Source organism: Salmo trutta, chromosome 37, assembly GCF_901001165.1.
Source record: "Salmo trutta chromosome 37, fSalTru1.1, whole genome shotgun sequence".
NCBI classification, from domain to species: Eukaryota; Metazoa; Chordata; class Actinopteri; order Salmoniformes; family Salmonidae; genus Salmo; species Salmo trutta.
Window position 1 is genome coordinate 3,575,227 of NC_042993.1, and position 14,509 is coordinate 3,589,735.

Below are 14,509 nucleotides of genomic sequence, written 5' to 3' on the forward strand. Positions count from 1 at the left end.
TTATATATATATTTAAACAGGCAAGTCAATTAAGAACAAATTCTTATTTGCAATGACAGCCTACACCAGCCAAACCCGGATGATGCTGGGCCAATTGTGCGCCACCCTATGGGACTCCCAATCACAGCCGGATGTGATACTACCTGGATTCGAACCAGGAACTGTAGTGACGCCTCATGCACTGAGATGTAGTGCCTTAGACCCTGCGCCACTCAGGAGCCCTGTAATTTCCACATTTATCCAATTAGTTCTACAATACTTAGCCTAACGTAGTGGTACATGTTACATCCCGAGTGGTGCAGTGGTCTAAGACAGTGCAAGAGGCATCACTGCAGTATTTGGCTCAAATTCAGGCTGCATCACATCCGGGCGTGATTGGGAGTCCCATAGGGCGGCGCACAATTGGCCCAGCATTGTCCGGGTTTGGCCGGGGTAGGCCGTCATAGTAAATAAGAATTTGTTCTTAACTGACTTGCCTGGTTAAATAAACAATTATTCTATGCATTCCTTCCTTGTACCTGAGTCACAAGTTACAAATCTATACATGAAAAGTGATTACATGTTTTGCTGAAAGGACTAGACAATAATGTAGTGTGCAGTGTTTATGTGGTAGCCTAGTCTAGCATATGTCAAATGCAAACCCCCTAGTTAATTGTCCCCTCCATAGACTCTCTTTGTTCTCTGTCTGTTCTGTCTGCTGTGAGTGGATGTGAGAGGGGAACTTAGCAAATGACCACACTCTAACTTTAACTCCCCACACTTCCTCTTCTGTCACAAAATACAGATACATACTTTACACTTTCAGTGTTCATGACACAACGCTCAGCAACCCCTGGTCCCTTTGACTACTCTATGATCCACCAAATAACAGCAGATTGACATGGACAAACATTTGCAAGGTAAGTCTCTGTGTCATATGTCTCATCTCACACTGTCCGCCTGTCTGTCTGTTGATATGCACGCCACAGATTTTATAAACAATTTATTAAAGAAATAAAGTGTAATAGCTAAATCAATCTATTAAATGAAATCTGTTAGCTTTAGTTATATCCTGTGAATGTGTGAGGGTTGGGTGGGGTGTGTGGGGGGGATAGATCACCAAGAAGGAAGTGAGTAATAACATGTTTTCTGAGTTGATCCTCATATCATTTCAGGAGGGAAAGCATTTGGATTCCTTAAGTCTCAGCAGGATGAGAAACTGAACTCCATCAATGAGGTCTGTTGTTCATCTGTCTATAAATGTTTTTATGGTAGTATTATCTAGCTATAGTATTATTAGCATCTCATTATCTATGTACACTATCCAGTGCCGATTTTAGCATGTAAATCTTGGTGGGGGGAAGAAAGAAAGAAATTGTGGGATGCATGCCAGCAAAGCCAATACACAACACTAAACAATACATGAATTGCACAATACCACAGCTACACTTGGCTATCAGCTGAGCCTTGTCTGGCAGCGAAACAATACATTCAGCCTAATTTACTGTCTTTTAAAAAATATAGCTAATATGGCTGACTTGCTTAAACAAATGTGGTTTCTACTGACAATTGTACAAACTATGGCATAAGGGGATGACAAGCAGATAAGAGGCAATCTGTAATTTCGATTAAGACATTCATGAGCGAGCTAGGACGGACGTAGTCAATATAACTATTTGTTCAGCACTTTTTAAATGTACAGCAAAAGAATTCAGAACATGGGCCGTTCTTACAGTGAACTCCCTGTACACCAAGTCAGAACTGTAGGATAAAAAAAGGGTTATAGGCTACATGTGCACCACCAAGTCAGAACAATAGGCAAAACATTTTTAATTATTAGGGTGAGGCACATGGGCTACTAACATCTTACTACACAACATACACTTACTATTACTTTCTTAGCTACAGTATACATATCTCCCTGGCATATCCATAATTTATGCAACAGAATACAATACATTTTTGGACTCACCTTGTTGTGCTGTGCTCACTTGAACAGGAAGGTGGCGCAGCGGTCCTTCGTGGACATATTTTGTCATCAAACTTTGTCATAAAAGTCTGGCATTCTCTGGATTTATGGTGCTTTCAAGACAACTGGGAACTTGGGAAAATCATGATGACGTCAGTGATCTTCAGGTCATAGCTCTAGAAAGAGGGGAGAGTTCCCGATTTAAAATTCTGCGTTGGATGAAAGTTCAAAACGTATTTTCCCAGTCGTAGCTTGTTTTTCCCGATTTCCCAGTTGTCCTGAACTCACTAAAGTCAGATTTTGCAGTTCCAAGTTAACAGTTGTTTTGAGCGCGGCACGATGATTGCTTTGCTAATGATTGCTTTGCAATGCTTGCAGTTTGCCACTGATTCCTTCCAAAACACTCATTGTTGAATTTGCGATTCCCAACTTGTTGTGTAATGTTTATGTCCAATGGCCAATGAGTACCGATATGTTGTATCTATAATTTCTCTTCATTATTTCTCTTCACATGACAAGGATTAAAAGGATTTGCCAGTAGATTGTCGACTTGATTCATGATGGTGACTGCTAGCTAGGATTTTGAAAGTATGATGTTGACAGTCCAATCAAAGTTACTGTAGATATAACGTGATTTGATGTCATTTTATCTGTTGTCACTGACCTTGAGCCTTCTTGGATGGGCACTTCTAATGTAACTCCATGGCAGCACACAAGGGGCTTGAATTTTCGAGCTCTACCTTTGGACTTGGCGGTAATGTAGTGTCCCCATGAGTAACAGAACACTGAACCAATCACGGCGCAACGCTTCGTATTTTCTGCTGGCTTGCCCAACCACCACAGAAAGCAACAAGCTAGGCTGAAACACCTGCATTTTGGAGCTGCCTTACTCAAGAAAACAAAAAAGAGACCATGTTTATTAATTCCATGATATATATATTTTTCCATTGTTTGCAAACTGATATGTGGCACATATGATATGTAACATGCAAAACAGGTAAGCCCCCCCCCCCCCCCCAAATGGAATCAGTGGCTAAACATGTTTGTTTTTTTTGCTCAAAATGTGTGGCTGAATGACAGGTCACCTCTGACACTATCTAACCTCAACGTCTGCCTTGTGGTATTCTATTCTGAAGGCTTTTCTCACAGATCCTAAATATGCAGAGGAGGAGGACCTCAGCTCAAAACTGGAAATGTTTAAAAGTGAGATTTCAAGTATTTTAACTGCACATTGATCAGACACTTATGTTTCCTTATTGAATGAATCAACAATGAAATAATAATTGTAATGTGTTCTATATTGTTTTGCAGACAAATACATGGAATTTGATCTCAATGACCAAGGAGACATCGGTAAAATTGCATTCTTTTTTTACGGCAATCCTGCTGAGTAACAAGATTAGGCTAATCAAGAGGACAACATTGAGCCATCCATGTGAACTATCTTTGTCATGGCATCTCTCTCTCTCTCTCTCGCTCTCTCTCTCTCTCTCTCTCTCTCTGTGTCACAGACATGATGGGGCTGAAGCGCATGTTGGAGAAGCTGGGCGTGGCAAAGACTCACTTGGAGCTGAAAAAGATGATGTCAGATGTGGTTGGCGGCGCTGCACGAGACACGTTCTGTTACACAGACTTTCTCAATATGATGCTAGGGAAGAGGAATTCCATACTCCGACTGTAAGTTAGAAGGAAACTGACACTACATTAATGAAGGCATTACATTTGACGTGAAATGAAACTTCTGAATATGATTCTGAACTTTTGTAATCCACTGTATTTCCTTTAAGGCTATATGTCTTTTTGCTACATGACTTGTGTAATAATTTGTGTTTGTTTCTTTTTCTCTGCCGAAGGATCTTGATGTTTGAGGAGAAAGGGAAAGACCAGGAGCCCAAAGAGAGTGGACCACCGCAACGCAAGGCTTTTTCAGATCTGCCCTGAATGCAATTACGTTATGGATCCAATCTGTTCATATACAAAACTGAATGTCAAATGAACTGGGTTATACAGGTTTCATTGGAAGGAATAAAGAAAGGTTTGATTGATCCATAGGCTTGTCCATTTGTTGGTGAAAAATGTGTGTGCAGCTGCAGCACCTCATAACAAGCTCTTGTTTGAATATACTTAACAAAGTAAATCAATTGTCAGCATTTCTGATAAAATGATAGAATCCCATAACAGCTTTGAGTGTTTGTGTCATGGTGAAAAACATCACTCTAAAAGTGAAAGGTAAAATGATATATTCCCTTTCTTTCTATGTAAGTGTTGAATAAAAATAGAGTCAAACTTATGAGTAAGCCTCTCCTCTCCTCCAAAGAATGCAAAATTCTACATTCAGTTATGGCAGCACCCAACGGAATAGGTACCCTGCCTTGCCTGTTGAAAATGACAGCAGGAAAGCGCCAAATATCATCGGTGTCCTGAGCAGAGATCAAGGGAGACAGTGAGATCCAAATACTTCAATACCCTACAGATATCTCCAACCAAACATTCCTAAGAAAAGGGTGAGCTTTAGAGGAAATCTCAGTTCAGGAGATGCATCTTTGGCTCCTCTCCATGGTAGAGTACAGTCACAGCCAATGGTACAGATGTAGGTTGCAGATGGGACAAAATGAACGCTGCTTTGAGGTCAAGCTACAGGTTAAAGGTGAGTATTTGCTAGTACATTCTTATTCAGAATATACAGTGCATTCGGAAAGTATTCAGACCCCTTGACTTTTTCCACATTTTGTTATGTTACAGCCTTATTCTAAAATTGATAAAATGGTTTTGTTTCCTCGACAATCTACACACAATTCCCCATAATGACAAAACAAAAACAGGTTTTCAGAATTTTTTGCAAATTTATAAAAAGAACATAAACAGAAATATATTATTTACATAAGTATTCAGACCCTTTGCTATGAGACCCGCAATTGAGCTCAGGTGTATCCTGTTTCCATTGACCATCCTTGAGATGTTTCTACAACTTGATTGGAGTCCACCTGTGGTAAATTAAATTGATTGGACATGATTTGGAAAGGCACACACCTGTCTATATAAAGTCCCCAGTGGCGACCAGTCAATCAGGGCAGGTGGAGCAGGGCCCCACCTGTTTTGAGCCCCACATTTTTAGCACACAAAAAAAATTGGGGGGGCTTGCCTGTTTTGCATGTTATTTTGGCATTAATACGTGTCACCTATCAGTTTACAAACAATGTAAAAAATATATATATCATTGAGTTAATATAGCCGCATACAAACATGGTCTCTTTTTTGTTATCTTGAGTAAGGCAGCTCCAAAATGCATGTGTTTCAGCCTAGTTCAGTGCTTTCTGTGGTGGTGGGGCAAGCCAGCAGAAAATTTGGAGCTTTGCGCCGTGATTGGCTTGGTGTTCTGTCACTCATGGGGACACTACGTCACCGCCAAGTCTAAGGGTCAAGCTCGAAAATTCAAGCCCCTTGGGTGCTGCCATAGAGTTACATTAGAAGTGCCCATCCAAGAAGGCTCAAGGTCATTGACAACAGATAAAATTACATCAAATCACGTTATATCTACAGTAACTTTGATTGGACTGTCAACATCATACTTTCAAAATCCTAGCTACCAGTCATCATCATAAATCAAGTCGACAATGTACTAGCCAATCATTTTAATCCTGTCATATGAAGAAAAATAAAGAAGATAAATTATAGATAAAACGTATCAGTACTCATCGGCCATTGGACATAAACATTACACAACAAGTTGGAAATCTCAAATTCAACAATGAGTGTTTTGGAAGGAATCAGTGGCTAACTGTAAGCATTGCAAAACAATCATTAGCCTGCTATTCAGTGGAATGGCTGTGTGGTGCCAAGTCTAAGATTAATGGTCTCTTTTCCTAGTTTAAAATAATAAACGTTCAACATTGGCCATGCTGTCAATGAAGCATGACTAATGTTCTGACTTGGTGAGGCACCTGTAGCCTATAGCCTGTTTTAGAGAAATGTAATCATTGAATATTGTAAGAGCTTTCATTGTCTGCTTATATGCCCACTTTATTCTACGGTTCTAACTTGGTGTACAGGGAGAATACCGTAAGAACGGACCATGTTCTGAATTCTGACGCTGTACATTTCAAAAGTGCTGAACAAATAGTTATATTGATTCACTGTGAGCGCTACATCCTGAGGTGTTCATGCTGATTGTACGGAGATTGTGACAGCCGGTTAAATGGCGTCCCTTGAGAAAGCAAGAACAACATATATGTCAGGAGAAGTGCAGTATTATCATAAGGATAATACTGGATGTATACTTGGAATACGGAGGAGGAATTGTAATCGGCCTGTGTGTAGCTGGTGTGGAGGAGTCAGGCGCAGGACAGCAGATATGAGTAAGGAACGTAATTTACTCAAGGAATCAATAAATACAACACAATAAACTAGCACACAATAACAGACCGAATAGATACAATCACTCACCAAAACCCATGGGAGAACAGAGGGTTAAATAATGAACAAGTAATTGGGGAATTGGAACAAGGTGTGTAAAACAAAGACAAAACAAATGGAAAAATGAAAAGTGGATCGGCGATGGCTAGAAGGCCGGTGACGTCGACCGCCGCCGAACAAGGAGAGGGACCGACTTCGGCGGAAGTCGTGACAGGAACAGAGACAGAGGAGGTCTAAGAGAGGGAGGAAGATGGTGAGCTTGAGTCGGTTAAAAATTGTACAAAAAATTGAGATGCTTTGTTAATAGGGTATGTGGGACGAAATCGTCCCACCTACTCAACAGCCAGTGGAATCCCGTGGCGCGATATTCAAATACCTTAGAAATGCTATTACTTCAATTTCTCAAACATATGACTATTTTACACCATTTTAAAGACAAGACTCTCGTTAATCTAACCACACTGTCCGATTTCAAAAAGGCTTTACAACGAAAGCAAAACGTTAGATTATGTCAGCAGAGTACCCAGCCAGAAATAATCAGACACCCATTTTTCAAGCTAGCATATGTCACAAAAACCAAAACCACAGCTAAATGCAGCACTAACCTTTGATGATCTTCATCAGATGACACTCCTAGGACATTATGTTATACAATACATGCATGTTTTGTTCAATCAAGTTCATATTTATATAAAAAAACAGCTTTTTACATTAGCATGTGACGTTCAGAACTAGCATACCCACCACAAACTTCCGGCGAATTTACTAAATTACTCACGATAAACGTTCACAAAAAACATAACAATTATTTTAAGAATTATAGATACAGAACTCCTTTATGCAATCGCGGTGTCCGATTTTAAAATAGCTTTTCGGCAAAAGCACATTTTGCAATATTCTGAGTAGATAGCTCGCCATCACAGGGCTAGCTATTTTGACACCCACCAAGTTTGGCACTCACCAAACTCAGATTTACTATAAGAAAAATTGGATTACCTTTGCTGTTCTTCGTCAGAATGCACTCCCAGGACTTCTATTTCATCCACAAATGTTGTTTTGGTTCAAAATAATCCATAGTTATTTTTAAATATCCTCTGTTTTGTTCTTGCGTTTAAGACACTATCCGAACGGTGACGCGTATAGTGACAAAAAAATTCAAAATATTCCATTACCGTACTTCGAAGCATGTCAAACGCTGTTTAAAATCAATTTTTATGCGATTTTTCTCGTAAAATAGCGATAATATTCTGACCGGGAAACGCTGTTTTCGTTCAAAGACTCAAAGTTGAAAATGGAGTCGTCTCGTGCATGCGTGCACCCGTCTCATTGTTCTCAGATTGACCACTTACCAAATGCGCTACTGTTTTTCAGCCTGGGACAGCAGAGTCATCATTCAACGTTCTGGCGCCTTCTGAGAGCCTATGGGAGCCTTACAAAGTGTCACGTTACAGCAGAGATCCTTTGTTTTCAATAAAGAGAGTGTAGAAGGCCAAGAAATGGTCAGAGAGGGCACTTCCTGTACAGAATCTTCTCAGGTTTTTGCCTGCCATATGGGTTCTGTTATACTCACAGACACCATTCAAACAGTTTTAGAAACGTTAGGGTGTTTTCTATCCAAATCAAACAATTATATGCATATTCTAGTTTCTGGGCAGTAGTAATAACCAGATTAAATCGGGTACGTTTTTTATCCGGCCGTGCAAATACTGCCCCCTATCCCTAACAGGTTAAAGAAGAATGGTAGAAAGTGTAAGCAGAGTGAGCTGAAGACAGGAGGAGAAATGGATGTGAATGAGGTCAAAGTATCAGAGGTGGTAGGTGTGGTGAAGTTCTCGAAGCCCGAGGCTTGCACTGAGGGTCAAGATATTGATGAGTCTGTGACAGTAGCAGTGCCGTTTTTGGAAAAAGTGGACCGTTGCCTTTTGGCTGATGCATTTATGGTTTCAGGGTGGGTGAAAACAGAGTTGGGTACTGTGGAATCGGTGAGGGTAACCTAATTGTTAGGTTAGGTTAGATTACTCGTTGGATATTACTGCATTGTCGGAACTAGAAGCACAAGCATTTCGCTACACTTGCATTAACATCTGCTAACCATGTTCATGTGACAAATAAAATTAGATTTAACCAGAAGTACAGTAGTCTTGTGATAATTGTTTGTGTTTCTGCTGGTCAGAGGCAGAAGGCACTCGGCGTTAAACGAATGGGGGCAAGAAATGTGAATCCTTTCGCTCTCAAGAATAGGGCGCCATTGAAAGGAGTGATTACTGGGGTAGCAGTATTTTTAAAAGTTGACCAACTGAAGGGGAAGATTCCCGATGTTTGTGATGCTCGTCGTTTGGTGCGAAGCAGACAGCGTGGCAAGAGTGGTGAAACAGAAGAGTCATTGTCTGTTCTTTTGAGTTTTGATATTGAGCATTTGCCCGACAAAGTAATGTTAGGATATATAAGTTATCCTGTACAAGCTTTTATACCGAATACATTGTGTCGTTACAGGTGTCAAGCTTATGGGCACGTGGCAACAGTGTGTACGAGGGAGGTTCCTAGGTGTGAGAAGTGTGCAGAAGGGCATGAGACAAAGGAATGTGTAGTATTGGTGAAAGTAGTGGTATGTGTTAATTGTAGGGGTGCTCATGTGGCTGGGGATCAGAAATGTCCTGTGCGAGAGAGGCAGGATGGGGTTTCCAGGGTTAGAGTAGTGCAGAACTTGTCATATGCTGAGGCAGTGAAGAAAGTAGAGGAAGATGGGTCAAGGGGCAGGGATCCCGAGAGGAGTGGTGTGAGTAGTAGATTTGTACCAATACAGAGGGATAGGCCAAAAAGTGATATATGTTTCAGTAAGATTGGATTTTTAGCATTCATAGCAATGGTTATCAACTGTACTGCAGGGATGGAGTGTAAGTCACAGAAAATTGAGGTTGTGGTGGCAGCTGCAGAGAGGTATTTGGGTGTGTGAGACTTGACATCAGAAGAGTTACAGGGTGTGTTAAGTGGTGATGTCCCATCCTTTCAGGTTGTTGGCATGAGGTAGGATTAAATAGTGGAGTAGGGTGGTGTTATTTAGATTTGTATAATTTTTTTGTGAGTAGTGTTAGATGGTAGGGTATTTTTTTCGATTTTTTTTTAAAGCAAAGTATAAGGGAGTTGTATTCCAGTCTAGTAGGTGGCGGTAATGCAACATACTCTTAGAGCTGACTCGTTCGCGAACGACCCATCACTAATACTCCGCGGTTTGACTGGACCAGCAAACTGTTCATCAACACAGGTCGGAGAAGCCGAAGATTCCACCGGAAGTAATATTCTTGTTTACAGCAGTTAGCTAAGGTGCTAGCTAGTTAGCACAGTAGCTACCGGTAGATATATCTAGCTAACATAAGAGGGTGAGTAAACGTGTGCTGACACAACACATTTGGTTTTACACAGTACTAAATGAATTGTTTAGTTTCAAATTAGTATGGATTTCATGCGTGTGGAAAATGTCCGTTACCTAGCTAACGTTATTAAACTAGCGTAACTAGCTAGCAAACACGGGGTTAGCTAGCTAGCGTTTTCTATGTAGCTAACGTTAGCTAGCTAGAGTTCTTTATGCATACTTTGACTAATAACAATAGGTTTTTGTTCTAGCCCAGTACTAACACATCTGGGCTTGATGATTTGATTAGATTAGCTAGCTAGCATATCTCGGTCAGAAATAAAGCCTGCAGTGTACACATACTTCAGGTCCCTGGACCAGAATGGAATACACCACTAGCTAAAATCAAATGTTATTGATCACATACACATGGTTAGCAGATGTTATAGCGAAATGCTTGGCCCAGCTAGCTTTATATTCTAGTGCATCAATGGAAATTCTGGAATACATGTAATTTTTGCATGCCGTTGCACCATCACCCCCCACTTGTTCAGAGGATGAGCAGCTCGGAGGAGGTGTCCTGGATCTCCTGGTTCTGTGGCCTGAGGGGGAATGAGTTCTTCTGTGAGGTGAGTAGATAGCTAGTTATGTCAGAACATCACAGAATGAGAAGGACAGACAGGGGAAATAATATTGCTCTGACTTAGCCAACTGTTTGTGAAGCTAGTTGTTTGTTTGAAATACAGAATGAACTGTTACAGCTACCAGCCAAATATACCCTGAACACAGATGGAGAATTCCATGTGAAAGAGGACCAAAATACAGTGTTTAAAGTTGTGGGGTGGTTTTGTATTGATGCCATAGTGTGTAACCGTGACATAAGCTCGTTATAGCGTGGTGGTAGCTTCAGATATTCCAACACAGTGCATGCACCGTTTAGGCTACATTGCTTAATTCTACCTTTAACTCTTCTGCTTGTCTTAATTGCCAATACTGAAGTAATCCCTTTAACCTGTTATGCAATTGACCAACTGTGGCCTATTCATAAAGAGTAGTAGACGGTGTTTGGCAGCTGAAAGCTACTATCCATGTTGATCCATTCCACTTTACCAGGTTGATGAGGACTACATTCAGGACAAGTTTAACCTGACAGGGCTCAATGAGCAGGTGCCTCACTACCGCCAGGCCCTCGACATGATCCTCGACCTGGAGCCAGGTGAGCTCATCACTACACCGTCTAAAATGACTTCACACTGACACTTCCTATAGGCTAATTTATCAGTTCTGTTTGTATTTACAAGTGCCTTTCAAAAGACCCAAGGACACAGTACTGTGACTACATACTTTGACTCAGTGCATCTATAGGCTGTTGTCTACCTTGTGTTGATCTGAAAGCCTCACGTATGTGTGTGTATAAAGAAAGGAAAGACCTGCAGACACTATAATGCTGCCTCCCAGTGCTTTATTCATGCACCATGTCTCTATAGGCTTCTGTGTACCTTGTGTGTTGATCTGAAAGCCTCACTGTCATGTCTGTCTGTCAGATGAGGAGCTGGAGGACAACCCCAACCAGAGTGACCTGATAGAGCAGGCAGCAGAGATGCTGTACGGGCTGATCCACGCACGCTACATCCTCACCAACAGAGGCATCGCTCAGATGGTAGTAAACCTTAGAGCTGTATATATTGTTCTGGAGTCTGGATAATCTCTATATCAGGGGTCTCCAACAGGTAGACTGTGAGCTACCAGTAGCTCGCCAATCTGAAATTACATGCATTTTTTCATGTGTTCCTGGCAAACTCATAAATGTAAAGCTCCTGGCTACTATCCAATCAAAGCCACATTGACATTGTCCAACCCCTAGTTAGCCACTATTGGCTTAAAAAGCCAAAACGTAACACAATCTGCCAATTTCATTTCCAGCAATATTGCCCCTGTTTAGGGCGCTCATTTGTCTGAGTCCATATGTAGCCAGTTAGCGACACTAATGATAACCGGAGTCTTTTGGGTAGACTGGAAAAACCTTCTCAATTAAATGCAAATTGCAAAGTAGGCTCATCTGACAGAACTATCATGATGATTATTTGTATCAATGAGGTGCCGATTTGTTTTGCAAACTCTGTCATGACGTGCTGCAGCAGTAGGTAACAGCAGCAACATCGCTAGACGGACACTCCTCTCTTGCGAGATGGGGAATTAAAGGGTAAATTACACTCAAATTTAAAAAAACTTTTTTTTTCAGACCTCAAATGGTCTTCTCATGTGATTTTAAGTTTTGACATGGACTCAGAACATCCATTTTCCTTCTTTCTCCATGAAGAATTGTAATATTGAGCAAATATACAAAATAAATCCCAAACCAGGAGAAATAAAACAGTTCAAAGAGAATTGAGGAAAATTTGAAATATAATTTTATGGGGCCCACTTAGTTGTCTATTAACCATCATTTTACCAGGTATATTGTCAAAACAACTATTTGAAAGTTATAAAATAAAAAATGTAGCTCGTGACATGTTTCATTTTTTTAAGTAGCTCATGCTAGAAAAGGTTGGAGACCCCTGTTCTAAATTCTACCTGTCTGTTTATGTAGTGTGCCTTTCTTGGACTAGCTGTGTGACCATGTTTCACACTGAAATAGTTTTTGGTTTGCAGCTGGATAAGTACCAACAAGGGGACTTTGGCTATTGCCCAAGAGTGTACTGTGAGAATCAACCCATGCTTCCTATTGGTGAGTTTGACTTTAATGGGTTCATACTCCTGTTCAGTTACAGAACATACCTCTTTTCATGGAATTGAACCATTTCTCTCCAGTCACCTTTGAACTATATAACAGATTGTCAGCAGTAATTCACACAGGTCTGAGGGAATCTAAAAGATGACTCTTGCTTGCACAGTAAATATATTTCATCAGTATTGAATTGGCAGCTGACACCAGAATAGACTTGTGTGCCCTCAGCTGTGTTACATAATGTTGATCTCTCCTCTCCCATAGGTCTGTCAGACATCCCAGGTGAGGCCATGGTGAAGCTGTATTGTCCAAAGTGCATGGATGTGTACACCCCCAAGTCCTCCCGGCACCACCACACGGACGGGGCCTACTTCGGGACAGGCTTCCCCCACATGCTATTTATGGTGCACCCTGAGTACCGGCCAAAACGACCTGCCAACCAGTTTGTGCCAAGGTTTATTTCTATAATTATCTTTGCAAATTCATCAAGATGCTCTGTTTTCCCCATTTGAATACATATGATTTGATAGTGTTATTACATAATTCATGTTCAGCTGGGAACTGTAACAAAAACCACTTGCTTGATTTGAAGATGACCTTTTTTCCCCTCAGTAAGGAGATTGAGACATGTTAGCATAATGGCAGCCTTCTACTATCCACACTGTTACTGTGTTGTAATATTTAGTTGTTTTTTCTCAGGCTATATGGCTTCAAGATCCACCCCATGGCTTATCAACTCCAACTCCAGGCTGCCTCCAGCTTCAAGAGTCCTGTGAAGGCGATTCGCTAGAACTTACACACCCGGCCGGGAAAGAGACATTTTGACTTGGTTGGAATGAAAGCAGTGGATTATGTAGCTCAATAAAGGCTTGTTAAAACACATTATGACAGATACAATACATACATGTAGATCAGGGATGGGAACCTCCAGTCATCGGGGTTGCAGTGGTGTCACACTATTCCCCCATTCCAGGCGAACACAGCTGATTAAACACATTGTATTCTAAACTGATGATCATGATCAGTTCATTATTGGATATGACACCAATCAGGCCCCAGAAGGACTGGAGTTGACCATCCCTGATGTAGATGGATGCGCTTATGTCGACATCCGGACCAGGCCATCATCTGCCTGTTATACAGGATGCTTTTTGGTGATTGGCTCCCTCTGTGCTTTAGCCTATCACAACCCTACTGACTACAATCTTGCAACTCTTCCCCTCTCCTTGACAGGACCCAATCTTTCAAACCTATTTTCAGTTTGGCTCGCTAAGGCAGGGTTTTCCAAACTCGGTCCTGAGCCCCCCCCCCAGGTGCACGTTTTGGTTTTTGCCCACTTATTGTCAAAAGAGCTGATGTGATTGGTCAGCCTGTGTGAGCGCATCCTAATACCTGTTTTCACACCATCATGCTGACCTGCACCGTATTGGGCTGGCTCAGATACATTCTCTTCATGGTTTCCTTTCCTGCATGGTTCCATTACCGAGGGTGGACACGTAACTTGGCAGTGTGAAAAGGGTGATATACAACAATCTTAAATGATTATTTATATCCAGATTGGCTGAGAATCCAATGAAGAACCAGTTTGATATGTATTATAGATTCCCTAGAGAATGGCTGCTGCACTAATTGAATTGAAGACAGAGTTTATTAGATGTATAAGATATGTTCTTCTCGGGGTGAAGGGCAACATGGGTTTGCTTTGTGCTGGAACACTCACTGTCCCAAAGTGAAAATGGCCGGGCCACTAAAGCCATCATTAGTTGTAAACATGTCCATGACAGAGCAGAGTTGTCTCTTGACTGGACACTGAGACGCATGGTTTCTCTTGCATTAGTCTGTTACAATATTAAGTGGTATTGAACACACAGGTGGATGGCTATTTCATGTTGATAACCTACAGCTACAACCAGTTTACATTATGGTACTACATTTTACATGAAAGGGTTTCTTTCAGTCTACAATTCCAGTGGTGATGCTATTATTGATTTTCTGAATTCTGTATGCAAGCATCTGGAATTAAGAATTTTTAATAAAATTGTATTTCTTACAATTCTATTGGTCACCTTTT

General features: G+C 41.1%; 2 protein-coding genes across 3 annotated transcripts; both read left to right on the forward strand.

Moving 5' to 3' along the window:
• Nucleotides 1-764: 764 nt before the first annotated feature.
• Nucleotides 765-3,999, forward strand: LOC115176738 (allograft inflammatory factor 1). The gene is made up of 6 exons (XM_029736982.1): nt 765-899; nt 1,155-1,216; nt 3,085-3,151; nt 3,260-3,301; nt 3,460-3,625; nt 3,802-3,999. Exons 1-6 carry the CDS (start codon nt 881-883, stop codon nt 3,887-3,889), a joined length of 444 nt encoding a protein of 147 aa, XP_029592842.1. The 5' UTR covers nt 765-880; the 3' UTR covers nt 3,890-3,999.
• A 5,587-nt stretch (nt 4,000-9,586) lies between these two features.
• On the forward strand, nt 9,587-14,491 carry LOC115176651 (casein kinase II subunit beta). Of its 2 annotated transcripts, XM_029736794.1 has the most exons (7): nt 9,587-9,738; nt 10,265-10,339; nt 10,824-10,926; nt 11,255-11,370; nt 12,363-12,438; nt 12,703-12,892; nt 13,138-14,491. In XM_029736794.1, the coding sequence occupies exons 2-7, from the start codon at nt 10,268-10,270 to the stop codon at nt 13,226-13,228; spliced, it is 648 nt and encodes a 215-aa protein (XP_029592654.1). In that variant the 5' UTR covers nt 9,587-9,738; nt 10,265-10,267; the 3' UTR covers nt 13,229-14,491. The 2 variants fall into 2 exon arrangements, with proteins under 2 accessions (XP_029592654.1, XP_029592653.1); XM_029736793.1 differs by lacking the exon at nt 9,587-9,738 and having other exon boundaries at nt 9,763-10,339.
• Nucleotides 14,492-14,509: the final 18 nt, after the last annotated feature.